Consider the following 13,844-nt stretch of genomic DNA (forward strand, 5'->3'; position numbering starts at 1 on the left):
ATGGGCGAGTGGGCATCAGCATGGCAAATGGGGTTCAATGTGGCCAAGTGCAAGGTGATGCACATTGGAGCAAAAAATCCTAACTATAAATACACATTGAAGGGGTCCAAACTGGCAGAGACTGACCAAGAGAGAGATCTTGGAGTTATAGTAGATAACTCACTGAAATTGTCGAGACAGTGTGCGACTGCAGTAAAAAAGGCCAATGCTATGCTGGGTATTATTAGGAAGGGAATTGAAAACAGATAAGCCAATATCATAATGCCCCTATATAAATCAATGGTGCAACCTCATTTGGAATACTGTGTACAGTTCTGGTTGCCACACCTTAAAAAGGATATTATAGCTTTGGAAAAAGTGCAGAAAAGGGCAACTCGAATGATAAAAGGGTTGAAACACTTTCCCTATGAAGAAAAAGCGCTTGGGGCTCTTTAGCTTGGAGAAACGATGCCTGAGGGGTGATATGATTGAGGTTTATAAGATTATGCATGGGATAGAGCAGGTAGAGAAAGAGGTACTTTTCTCCCTTTCTCACAATACAAGAACTCGTGGGCACTCCATGAAATTGCTGAGCGGTTTGGTTAGAACAGATAAAAGGAAGTACTTCTTCACCCAAAGAGTGATTAACACATGGAATTCACTGCCACAGGAGGTGGTGGTGGCTACAAGCATGGATGGCTTCAAGGGGGAATTAGATAAGCATATGGAGCAGAGGTCCATCAGTGGCTATTAGCCACAACATATAGATAGGGACTCTGGGGCAAGTGATGCTCTGTATTCTTGGTGCTGGGGGGGGGCAACAGTGGAGGGCTTCTAGTATCCTGGCCCCACCGCTGGACCTCCTGATGGCACCTAGTATTTTTGGCCACTGTGTGACAGTGTTGGACTGGATGGGCCAGTGGCCTGATCCAACATTGGCTTCTCTTATGTTCTTATGTTCTTAAAGAGTGAAATCCAAGTGTACCTATTTACTTGTTGGGATTTATTTCTGGGCAAGCGTGGTCAGAATCATAGTGCATTACATATCCAGAGGAAAATCTCTCTGACATGTCTAAGATAGAGTCAAAGGGTTTGTTATTAAATACACTTGCATTAACCTAAAATATGCTGATCATTATGATAACCAGCACAGCCTAGAATGTTGTGCTCACTCTGGGTTCAGATACTGGTTTATTAGAAGATTTCATAGAGAAACCTTTGAAAACATTGCTGTAAGAGCTGAGTAATACAGCTGTTGAGAGTGTGCTGCCAGTCCCCAGTTCAAATCCCGCCAGAGGCAGTGCTGTGTTAAGTAGAGTTAAGTCCTTCTAAGCCCATTGACTTTGATAGATTTAGAAGGGTGCAACTTTTCTTAGACGTGCACTATGGGTAGCCTTAAGCAAGCCTCTGGAAACCCCAAACACTGTGATGTGGGACTAATGATACTAGCCTACCTTCCGGGTTATAAGGATAGCTAAGGCTCTGTGTTCATTGACTTTGATAGATTTAGAAGGGCGCAACCTTTTGTAGACGTGCACTATGGGTAACCTTAAGCAAGCCTCTGGAGACCCCAAACTCTGTGATGTGGGACTAATGATACTAGCCTACCTTCCGGGTTATAAGGATAGCTAAGGCTCTGTAGTGACACCTAAAAGACTAACACGATTTTATTCTGGCATAAATATCTATGAACTGTAGCCCACAAAAAAATTATGCTAGAATAAATAACCCTCTGAGGTTATGTCTGTGATCTGGAAACAACTTCCCTGGTCTTCTTTTAGTACTTAAATAAATGTGATTGAGATTGATGTCACATTATATATATTTTAAACCAACAAAGTTTATTTAGAATAGGTTGTACATATAAAAAGAGAAAAAGAAGGTTGAAGATCAAAGGTGTCTCAACATTTACAAAAACAATACAAATATATCTATCAAATCTTATTATTAACAGTACACAAAAAGCGATATTTATAAACCATAAACCATAAGTTGGTTTATGTCACATTATATATATACCGAAGCAAAGCTTTCTGCCTTTCCACAAAGGTTTTATTCACACCATGATTTTAAACTGGTTAATCGCGGGAACTGTAGTTTTTTTGTTCCCTTATGATGGCTTGTACGTGTCGAATGTGTTGCTGTATTTATATTCTAAATGCCTCTAGCTAGCGTTGCCACCTTACCTCAAACAGGAAGGGGGGGGGAATCCCAGCCATGGTTTATTTGCATATGTTAATTCATTTAAATGCTTTAAAAATGGCTTATTGTCAAAGACTCTGGATTGCCCTTTTGTCCAGAGAAAGAGCGAGGAGGCAGTGTACATTTGCATGTATCAGCTCATTTAAATGTGTGCATGCTTGAAACTGACAGAGAAAGGAGGCTGAGATGGGGGGTGGGTGGGAGAGAATCGGTCTGGTAGATTTCAAACAGATCTGGCTCCAGATCTGCCTGGGACTGTCCAGTGCAACCAGAAACGGCTGAAGCAGGAGTTCCAGAATGCCCAGCTGGGGCCCTGGTGTGGTGCAAGATGAGTTTCCATGTTGCTGTCATTGTGTGTTAAGAGCAAGGCGATTTTAAATGGGGAGAAGGATATATGCACATGCAAGGGGGAAGGAGGCAATTTCAGGGCTGGGTATCCCATTCACGCAGGCTGTACTAAACACAGGGCTCCCTGAAGAGGTGACCAGGGAGGCAATGGGATCAGGCAGTTCCAGGCTAGTGATCACAGAAGGGCCGCAGTGTTGTGAACAGATATGCTTCCCTTGGCCTCCCCTTCAGTTCTATCCCTGTGCCACTGTGGGAGGCAATTTGGTCCCGACTTTAAAGCTATTCTCATGGTAAAATGTGTTGTGTCCGCTGACAGCCACCAGGGGCCAGCGAATACCCCAGAGCTTGACTCTGAAAGAACAAGGGGGCTTAGGCTCCTGGTCCCGCCACTGGGGGACCAATGGGACCGTGGCGGGAGATTTAAACCCACCAATGGGACCTAGGGGTGTGTCCCCAGGTGTGTATATAGTTGGCCAGCCGGCCGTTTGTCTTTGTTGTGTACCAGTAATGTGTGCAGGGTATCATGCGTGCCTCAGCGGGTCTTCCATGCGGCTAACCCACTACACAATAAAATGCATCCTAATATCAGTGGGCATGTATTGAGTCAATCTAGTCCTGGTTTACACAGAGGTGCTCAAGTTGCCCTGAGATGCATCCCTTTGGGCTGCAGTTGGCAAGGGCTCACAAGGATATGCAGCACTACAAACAAGATCCCTGACCTGCTAGCTTTCTAGATGAAAGGAATTTCCTTGTAAGCGGATCATGCCCCACCTGCTGTCTGAAGTGGTACAGCCCAGACTCGAGTGAGGAGGAGGACAGGACTTTCTCAAACCAGATGCAGAGGTGGCTGTCCCAGAACTGTTGCTCAGGGGGCAGGAATCTCACCCACTCAGACAAAAGGCTCTGACTATGGGATGCATTCCTTTTGCCGGCACACTCACAAGTCACCAAGGGCCCTGCTCCACATGACTCAGAATGAGGACTGCACCAATTCAAGCAGCTGATAGGGAGGTGTTTTCTAATGTTCCCTGTAAGGCAAGGGAAGCAGCAAGAAAGCAGCGGCACAGTTCTAATTTTGGCACCTGCACCTGTCCAAGCACCTTCCACCTGACCTTGGCTTTCCCCTCTGAATGGTGCCCCTTTGGGAGCCCCACCGCATCACTTGGTACATTGACGGGCGGTGCACTCAGCACAGAGGGCCGCCATGGAAACGGACTGGGGAGCCCAAGGGCTGGCACTCATTTGCATGTTTGATCTGCACATTGCTCATGCTGTTTGCATAAAATTTGCATGAATGAGCCAGACACCAAGGCCTGGCTTTGGAAGGAGCTGCTGCAGGAGGCAACTGTTTGAGTGTCTTTTTCCAGGGCTGAAGCTTTTTCTGAAGATGTTTAAGGAGCAGTGGTCTCATTTAAATGAACATCTGTTTGTCAGCGTTTGGAAACGCCAGTAAATACACAAACCAAGTTGGCTAGAGCTGACTATACACAGTGGTTTTATTTACAGAGATATTTACACACAGTCCTGCTGCACTTGTAGTCTCCAAATCGCCATGCAGTCCATCAAAGTGCTTCACATACAGATCCATTCACCAGAGTGAACAACTGCTCACTTACTGTACACAATATATACAACACAGCACCAATCAGAGTCCAGTGCTGACTCATGGTGACATCATTTAGGCTGATGCAACTTAGATGCAATCCTGTACCTGGTGACATGTCACATGACACTTCAGCTGTCATCCCAGATCAGGATGATCTACACCATTTACCTTACCAGGCTGTCATCTTGTCCCCATACAGAACAATATGCCGTCACTGTTTTCCCCTCTTCTCCTCGTCCACACTGGGGAAGGACAGGGGGCAAACAGGTGGGCTCCCAAATGCATCTGCTAGTCTACCCAACTGGGCCTTCCACCTGCAGATCAGTCCCAGCTAGTAGAAGGTGATCGTGCAACGAAGGCAGTCACCTGCTGCTTTCTTCAGGTCAGGCTGCTCTGAAAGGCAGAAGTGTTGTCAAGGTGGAAAGTGCCGTCGAGTCACAGCTGGCTTATGGTGACCCCGGTGGGGTCTTCAAGGCAAGAGATGTTCAGAGGTGGTCTGCCATTGCTTTCATCTGCGTAGCGACCCTGGAATTCCTTGGTGGTCTCCCATCCAAGCACTAACCAGGGCTGACCCTGCTAAACTTCTGAGATTTGATGAGATTGGCCTAGCCTGGCTCCCCCCCCCCCCTTATCAATTGGCAACCCTGGAATCTGTTGCCCAAAGAAAAGAAAGGTTGCCCAGTGAACTTGTTTGGCGGTAGGTTAATGATTGAGAAAAGAAAGCCCTCCCCCTCCAAAAAATGCTCATTATCAAGTTTATGGCACTCACTGTGCCAACTAGTTTCAGTAGTTTTTGAATGGCATTGCGCACATTTATTCAGGAGATCAGGTCTGTCAGCAGCTAACATCCATGATGGATAGGTAGAACCTCCATTTTCAGAGGCCATGGTTTCCCTCTGAATAACAACCATCAGGCAGTGATAAGATTGTTCCCTCATGATGTTAAAGCCCATACCTGTTTCTGGGACAGGAATAATTTATCTCGTCTAGGGTAGCTCTCTGGACAAAGTGCCAACATGGCTTTATTTCAGAAATAAGATACGATTCTGATAGGCATTACAAGTCAAGTATTTCCCATTTTTATATTGTTGAATGGGTGGGGCCTGATATCCTATTACTGTAGCATTAGTGATAACTATTTGCAGGACTGGAATGTCTGTGTGGACAAACTTTGAAGGATTTCCCCCTCATATTTTTTTCAATTTGATGCACTGTGCATTTGCTAAAACAAATTGATTTTCTGTGCCACCCGAAGCAGAGTTACACTTTTTAAAAACCCGTTGACTTCAAGTCCGTTGAAGGATGGCGTATGTGTGCTGTGTACCGTTTAATCCTGAAAATAAAGTTCTCCAGTGCATTTATATTCCAAGCAGATGCTTTTTGAGTGGGCGCAGTTTGGTGTAGTGGTTAAGAACATGGACTCTAATCTGGGAGAACCGGGTTTGATTTCCCACTCCTCCACATGTAGCTGCTGGTGTGACCTTGGGTCAATCACAAGTTCTTTCAGAGCTGTTCTCTCAAGGGCAGTTCTTGAGAGAGCTCTCTCAGCCCCACTTATCTCACAGGGTGTCTGTTGTGGGGAGGGGAAGGGAAGGGGATTGTAAGCTGCTCTGAGACTCCTTCAGGTAGTAAAGGGTGGGGTATAAATCCAATCTCCTCCTCCTCCTTCTCCTCTAATGACTGTGAGTCTGTCTGGCACTATGCTGTGACTGGTAGCAGGTTCACACCCTCCAAACTCTGCCATTTTCTCCAGAGGAACTGACCTCTGTAGTCTGGAAATCCCTTGTGATCCTGGGAGAACTCTAGTCCCCACCTGAAGGCTGGCAACCCTTGTGCCACCTGCTTGCCACCCCTCCTTCTTGGCGAGTACTGACGAGGAAAGACCCACATGGCTGGCCCCACCCACATACTTGCATCCTTTCCCAGAAGTGTGCAATCATCCCCAGACGCCTACCACCTGCCAGCCCTGGCAACTCTGCCACCGGGTGGGGCCAAATCCATGGTGAAATGAAAGCATTCTACAGTTTCTCAGGCGCTTTCTCACATTCCTCGTTGCTGTGTGTAATATAATAATAATAATCTTTCAATTTATTGATCGCTGGCATTCTACAGTTTCTCAGGAGCTTTCTCACATTCCTCATTGCTGTGTGTAATATAATAATAATAATGTTTAAATTTATTGAGCGCTCAATCCTTGCAGAGCTGCTGGCTCTGAGCCATTTACAGTTACTCATTTCACAGGGGACTAACGATGCTTTATAGGGGTAAGGGAGGACAACACATATAATCTTTACATAGCACACGTTTTGCAGCCAACAGGGATTTGTTCAGTTGCAACTCAGACGTGATCCGGACGGCATTTTTCCCACTCGGCTTGGCTTGGCTGGATGACGTCAGCTCTTCCTCTCCAGGACTCTTCGGGTCGCAGCTCCATACTGCCACCGCCTGGCCGGAATGGCCCATTACAGGCTTCTTGATGCCGAAGAGATCTCCTAGGCTTTTTGATCTTGCGAGCCGAACCTTCCGTTCGCCAGCTAACACCTCCCCCACGGGGGGGGGGTTTGGTGTGCCCACCCTCTCTAAGGAGTGGTACCCATTTTATCTACTCACCGAAGCTTTCGAACTGCTGGGTGGACGGCGAGCTGGGGACAAGGCTGGTAGCTCACACCAGTGTGGGGCTAGAACTGACAACAGTTCTGTTCAGCTCAGATGTTACTTGTAACCAGAGGATAAATCCCCTGTGCCACCGCTCCCCGTGGCTAGATCTACGGGCTGATTCAAGCTTGCATATCCCCCTTATGATTTATTGGCGGTCAATGAATTGCAGCCAAGTCAAACTACTACCAAAAATAGAACTTGATAACAAGGCAAAAAGAAGAATTGCATGGTATGAATATCTCCAGGCTCAACACCTAATCTATAATTAAAAACTTAAACCCATCTTACAAATTTCACTATCCACCTTTGAAAGGCTATTATGGAAAGACGCACGGAAAAAAGGTCTAATAGCACTGGTCCATAAACAACTTCTCGACACGGAGAAAAACAAAATGGCTAGCTACCAACTAGCATGGAATAGAGACATTAAGCAAAATTTATTGGAAGACCAATGGAATGACATGGAAAACTCACGCAAAAATATCATTGGCCATACAGGAACCTGCACTCAAAGTCTTACACAGGTGCTACCTCACGCCTGCAAAATTATCCCACATCTATGATCAAACATCACCTTTATGCTGGAAACGCTGTGGACAGAAAGCCACATACTTTCATACTTAGTGGGAATGCCCACAGGTAACACATTACTGGAAACTAATTGTAACAAACATTCAATCCCTCACAGGTTATAGTTTACTGTTTGATCCAGCGACGATCCTGCTCCACCTCTAGCCCACGGACAGTCCACCTGAAATTAGAACAAAAACTAATTAACATTCTTTTAGTAGCAGCAAAAGTGTCCCTGGCAAGCAAATGGAAATCAGAAAACCTCCCTACTATGCAGCAGTGGCTCCACAAAGTGTGGGATTTTTTCCTACAAGAGAAAATCACTATATGAACTGATAATATGGATGCTAAAAGCCAGTTACTCAACCCTCTAGATAAATGGTATCCCCTATTGGATAAGGTGCACATAGATAAGTTTGATTGGGAACACATTAAACAGCCTAAATATGAGCTCTTACTGTTTACTTGAGGTACTATTATCTCACTATAGCTTAAGCCACAATAAATGATACACTGTACACCGGGGTTTGCGCAACCACATTATAGAAAAGCATACAGTCTTTGAACGGGATAACACTAAGTCCTACTTTTCCTGTATGTACTATGCAGGTATTACATTTGAACAGCTTTTTACAATTTATATGCAATTTTACTGTACTGTTTGTAATTTACCGAAAACTTAATAAAATGTATTTTTTGAAAAAAAATGAATTGCAGCCAAGTGGCCCATGGGACTCTGTTGGGAAAAGGTGTGTTTTGGGAGCAACAGAAAAGTGTTGTCTTTGTGGCATGGCCTGTTCACACGTCCCGCTGATACCACCGCTGAGCAGAGATCAGTGTGAACTCTGCTGGCATTCCAGGCGAGGTCCAGGGCTGGCTCCTTGGCTCGAATGGAGTCCTGGACACCCCATCCGGAGGAAGAGAAAGGCAAGGAGGGACCCATCCGGGGCTGTGCCAGAAACTGTCTCCTTGTTCCATGCAAAGGGAGAAGGGCTGCCTGTTTGCAAGGGGGAAACACAGGCTGGAGCGGAAGCCTATTTGCATTTGCTTGATGCAAATGAACTTTATTTCCACCCCCCCTCCCTGAAGCAGAGGGATGATTTGCGTAAGGTTCATGCAAATTTATTCAAAGTCCCTTTTAGTTTTGAAACTTGGATCTGGCAATCCTGCTGGTGCTAAACTCTGCTCCCCCCCCCCCTTCTTATCTCCCTTTCCCCTTCTGTGTGGCAGGTGACAGATCTGCACTCGGAGTGGTCTTCTTGGCACCTGACCCGAAATCGCTGCCCGCCAAAGAGGGACTGCACAGAGAAAAGCGGCTGCAGGATTGACCCCCCCACCCAGCCACCCCCATTCTTGTGGCTGAAGCCTTCATCGTTGTCGGTCTGTTCAGAAGAGCGTTGGCTTGAGGCATGGCTGGAGCCCCAGGGTCTGCCCTTTGGGTAGGAGGAGCCTGCGCTAAGTGGGCATTTTTGCAAAAGCATCCTCAGCCCCTCCATGATTGCTATTGTATCCTCATTTGAGATTTCTTTAGTGCCTTTGGTGTACTGGGCTTGTTGTCAGGGAACACAAGTGAAAGAGGTAGGGCTCTGCCCCAGGAGCTTGCCACATAAATTCCAGCAGGCTGGGTTTAATTTGACCTGGGGCTTAAGGCTGGGATCTATTTGCTTTGCCAAGACCCAGCCCTGGGTTCTGTGAGGACAACCCAAATCTCCCGGCCACTAACCCAAAAGGAGCTGTTCTCCTGGCACAAGCCCCCTTGAAAGGAACGGCAGGTCCCAGCTCTCATTCTGTTCCTGCAGTTTCAGTGGGGCCTGCACAGGGGAACAGTTTGGCAGATTGTGTCCCGTGGGTCACCTCTGCATATCTGCCCCTCTGGGTATAGATAGAGACTCTGGGGCAAGGGATGCTCTGTCATCTTGGTGCTTGGGGGGGTCAACAGTGGGAGGGCTTCTAATGTCCTGGCCCCACTGGTGGACCTCCTGATGGCACCTGGTATTTCTGGCCACTGTGTGATACAGAGTGTTGGACTGGATGGGCCTTTGGCCTGATCCAACATTGGCATCTCTTATGTTCTTATCTTCTTAACTGTGCCCCAGATCTTTCCCTCAAATCGAGTGCAGTTCGCCTTACCCTGCAGCAGGGTGGGCTGAGCCCTGGGAGCTATCCGTTTTTGCATCGTCAGCCTCAGCCTACAATCCACAGAGAGAGCGAGACTGATGTATTTATTTCCTCTGGAAGGATAAATTCTCCCTCTTCTGTCTTCCACTCAGCACAGATATTATGGGATGTATAAAATGGCTCCCGGCTCATGCATTATGCTTACGGTCTGACCCCACACAGGGGTTTGCTGATAATTAAGCCCCTGCTGAATTGAGCAGACCGTACTCCCAAATCAGTGCGTACAGGACTGGAGCTTTTCCTCAGGGCTAAAGCAGGTGAAATACTGGGGAAAGTGTGACCAGTTCTTTCTAGCATCTTTTGAAGCTGAATGACAGCTGTGTTCCCAATTTAGACTGGGACTATATGGAAAGGGGAGGAAGGGGGTTAACCCCTGTAGGCCATTTTGCCACTCAAAACCAACTCTTCTCCCAGGCAAGCCCGATCTTGTCAGATCTTGAAAGCTAAGGAGGGCCAACCCTGGCAAGTGCTTGGATGGGGGACCGCCAAAGAATACCAGGGCTCCAATGCTCCCCCTAAGCTGTGGAGTCTTGTGAGCAAAATTTCTACTCTGTGAGCTACTGGCACTAAAGTTGTGAGCGAGCAATTTGGCTACTGCATCAATTAGTTCGCTCTGGAGCCTGAGCTAAGACAAGAATGTGTGAGCTGGAGGCTAAAAAACTGTGAGGTAGCTCACACTAACTCAGCTTAGAGGGAGCACTGGGATGCAGAGGCAGGCAATAGTAAGCCACCTCTCTGAAATGTCCAGGCCCCACTAGGGGTCGCCAGAAATGAACCATGACTTCAGGTACACACACACGCGCACACACAAAATACTCACAAAAAACAAAACACCCAACTTTTCTCTCCTGCTCTTAGAGCCCTTTCAAGCAAAAAGATGGGCACTTGTCTCCCCTCCCCTCCCCAAGGGGGTTTATACCAGCACAAGATCTCCAGTTTTGCACTGCTGTGATTCACCTGAAAAAGCCACTAGGAGATCTGTGGCCTCTGCCACAGCTGAGGGCATGTTGCTGCACACAGCAGGGGAAACGCAGCATCAGAATCGGTCCTACAAGGGTAAGAAACTGTGGAGACAGAATCATTGAACAAAACTGAGAATCCTGCAGGATTCAACTGATCTGAAATCTACCCTTTAGTCTGGAGCATTCCTTGCATATCCAGCCTTGAGCTAGAGGTGCTGAATCCAGGGCACTCACTGTCCTGGGTATACAGGGGCTACTGGTCACACCTAGAGATGTAAAATTTACAGAAATTTTGAAGCTTGGAAAAAACCAGAAATTTTCGGAAAAATTGAAAAAAATGCTACATTAGCACTTCTATTTTCTTTTCCAGATTGAAAGTCATTCTGTTACTTTAGGAACATAAAATAGGACTATGGACGTTTTTACTTGGCATGAAATTATCACAACTAGCATATTAAAAATATAGTGTATCCAAACAATTATTACAAACAGAATACCCACCCACATGCAAAAACAAACCTTTTTCTTTTCTTGTGACAACAGCACCTCCTAAAGGAAGAAATGCATCTTGTTCTTGCATTGGAGAGTTCAGTTTGTAACCTAGGACTTGCTTGTCCTCAGCGCACAGAAATTAGATCAATCTGATACCATACATATTTTTTAGAAATGATTTGGAAAATATTTGAACACCTTGCCTTAAAATATTTTATTCATCATGTTAAAATAAAATGTTCCACAATCAATTTTTTTTTCTTTTTTCAATTTTTTGGAAAAAAACAAAAAAGACTTCAGGAAAAAAACGGGGGGAAACGTTCCCCCCCCCCCATTTTTCCGATTTTTTCCCTCAGCAGATAAAGACTGCACAAAACCACGCGATTGTGACCAGTCTGATGTCTCTTTCTGCAATTTCAGTTTCCTCCACCATTAAAACAGATTTGCATACTTGGCTCATTAGCTTTCCTCTGACTCTTTTCCCCACAGAAAATACCCTAAATAGAAATGTCACAACAGCATGCCTTAAGGCAGACATCTCCCTGGGGCTGGTTTGTTGTTCTGCTTCTTGGCACAGCATCAGTCTTGGGCTTCCCCCAGTGCTGGAGGTTGCTGGTTGTGAGAAAGAACAAGGAAAGGGAAAAACCAGTGGCTGCAGTGGGGGGAGATATTTTATTAGACTTGATGACCCCCTATGCTAAGCTACACCGCTATGGGAACTTTCTAGCAACATTACTATAAAGATCCCCCTGAAGTCTAAAAATATACGTTTTTCTCCCACTGCACCAATCTCTGTCTTTTTTTGCCTTTTCTTGTTCTGCTTACTGGTGCAGCTCTCTTTTTTGGACTGGTTGCAAGGATGATCTTAAGCCAGGCTGAGTGTGCGTCTGCTGAGAAATAGAATATATCACACTTGAGACTACTGTCTTATATAGTTCTACTTACAATCATAAATGATACGCATAACAAATGGTTTTGCCACCATGCGTAAATGACAACTGCACCAGTTGAATAGTGACCTGATAGCCCTTGAAAGTACAAGTCTCCCTTCAGAATGATGCGGCTCATGGTGCAGAGAAGGGTTTCCAAAAGAAAACACGCAGTAGACAGCATGGGCTCAAGACTAGCTGTAGCGCGAATCAAAACAGTGGCAACGGCACACCTAGGTTGCTTTGCCATTTCTTAGGGCTTCATCAGGCCACTTTTCTTAGTGATGGAGCTCAACCCAGCTCTGGCAAGATTCAAAATGACATGAAGTCTACAAGTACGTTCCAAATAGCTAGGACTCGGGCTGGATCAGTCACAGCTCTCAGAGCTGTTCTCTCAAGAGCAGTTCTCTCAGAGCTCTCTCAGCCCCACCAACCACACAGGGTGTCTGTTGTGAGGAGAGGAAGGGAAGAAGATTGTAAGCCACTCTGAGTAAAGGGCAGGGTATAAATCCAACGCTCCTCCTCCTCTTCCTCCTCCTCTCTTTCAGGATTCTGTGACTTTTGAAGACGTTGCCATCTACTTTTCCCCGGAAGAGTGGGAGGAACTGGCCGACTGGCAAAAACACCTCTACAAGGATGTCATGCGGGACAACTATGAGACTCTTGTTTCATTAGGTAACTCTTCCGTTTACGGATGTCAGTCTCCAGGTAGGACCTGGGGACCCCCAGGAATTAAAGCTCATCTCCAGACTACAGAGATCAGTTCTCCTGGAGAAAGTGGATGCTTTGGAGGCATTGTACCCCACTGAGGTCCCTGTCCTCCCCAGATGCCATCCCCAAATCTCCAGGAGTTCCCCAACCTGGATCTGGCAACCCTACCCCCCATCCCCACGGGGGGCCGTGGGGGCCTGGCTACCCTCCTTCTGTTGGATCTTTTGCTTCTTGCGTTCACTTGATGAATTGAGGGGGTGCCTCCATCTAAAATGCAGCCAAACCTTGCCAGGAGTCACATGGGAAGCCCAGAGAATTTCAAGGAGACTGGTGGAAGTTCCCAGTGGGGTCCTGTCTGGCTGGACCACCCAAGAAACTGTTTGGAGCAGTGCCGAGAGAGAAAGCGCTGCCCTGCAGGGTCTGAGCTTGTTCCAGAACATGAACAGTGCAGGAGAGAAAGGGCATTGCTTCCTAGACGAGAGGCACTACGACCCAAGACGGAGCCAAGACTCTGTAAGCGTTGCCGCAGGGGCTCAGACCTGCCTCGTGGCCGCACAGGAAGGTCTACCTTGCTAGGGTGACAAAATACCTTGGCCCATACGTGGTTTCGCAGGTGGCATCAGACACATTTCCTAGGCCCACTCTAAGGAGCACTCTGAAATGCACGATCAATTCAGGGGAAAACAGGGTTGCCGGCCTCCAGGTGGGGCCTGGGGATCTCCCACTTTTACAACTGATCTCCAGCTGACAGAGACCAGCTCCCCTGGAGAAAATGGCTGATTTGGAGGGTGGACTCTATGGCGTTGCACCATGCTGAGGCCCCTCCCCTCCCCAAACCCCACCTTCTCCCGGATCCACCCCCCAAAGTCGCCAGGTATTTTCCAACCCAGACCTGGCAACCCTAGGAGGAAAAGCGAAACGGAAAGAAAGAAAAAAAAAAGCTTTCTGAGCCAGAAGCAAGGGGAGGTTCTATGCAGGGGTCGTTTCGTAGAAAAAGAGCTAGGGGAACTCATTAGCATAACTCATTAGCATATGCCACACCCCCTGACATCACCGGAAGTGTGTCATAAGGCCACACCCCCTGACATCACCAGAAGTGTGTCATAAGGCCACACACACCGCCCCCAACGGTCCCGGCCACCGCTGCCGGCCTTGCAGCTCCACTGCCAAGCCCCTTGAGGGGCCCGGCGGTGGACCTGCCACGCCGGC

The 13,844-nt window shown here is 47.1% G+C and overlaps 1 protein-coding gene across 1 annotated transcript in view; it reads left to right on the plus strand.

The window, feature by feature from the left end:
* Positions 1–13,844, plus strand: part of LOC107105961 (zinc finger protein 26-like) — a gene marked incomplete at its 3' end in the record, with an annotated part of 18,956 nt that overhangs the window by 2,281 nt on the left and 2,831 nt on the right. The window contains exons 2-3 of the mRNA XM_015406017.1: positions 8,594–8,802; positions 12,473–12,599. Coding sequence (XP_015261503.1) covers positions 8,773–8,802; positions 12,473–12,599 — 157 coding nt within the window. The remainder of the gene's footprint in view (positions 1–8,593; positions 8,803–12,472; positions 12,600–13,844) is intronic.

Source organism: Gekko japonicus, unplaced genomic scaffold (assembly GCF_001447785.1).
Source record: "Gekko japonicus isolate JY-2015 unplaced genomic scaffold, Gekko_japonicus_V1.1 scaffold431, whole genome shotgun sequence".
NCBI lineage: Eukaryota > Metazoa > Chordata > Lepidosauria > Squamata > Gekkonidae > Gekko > Gekko japonicus.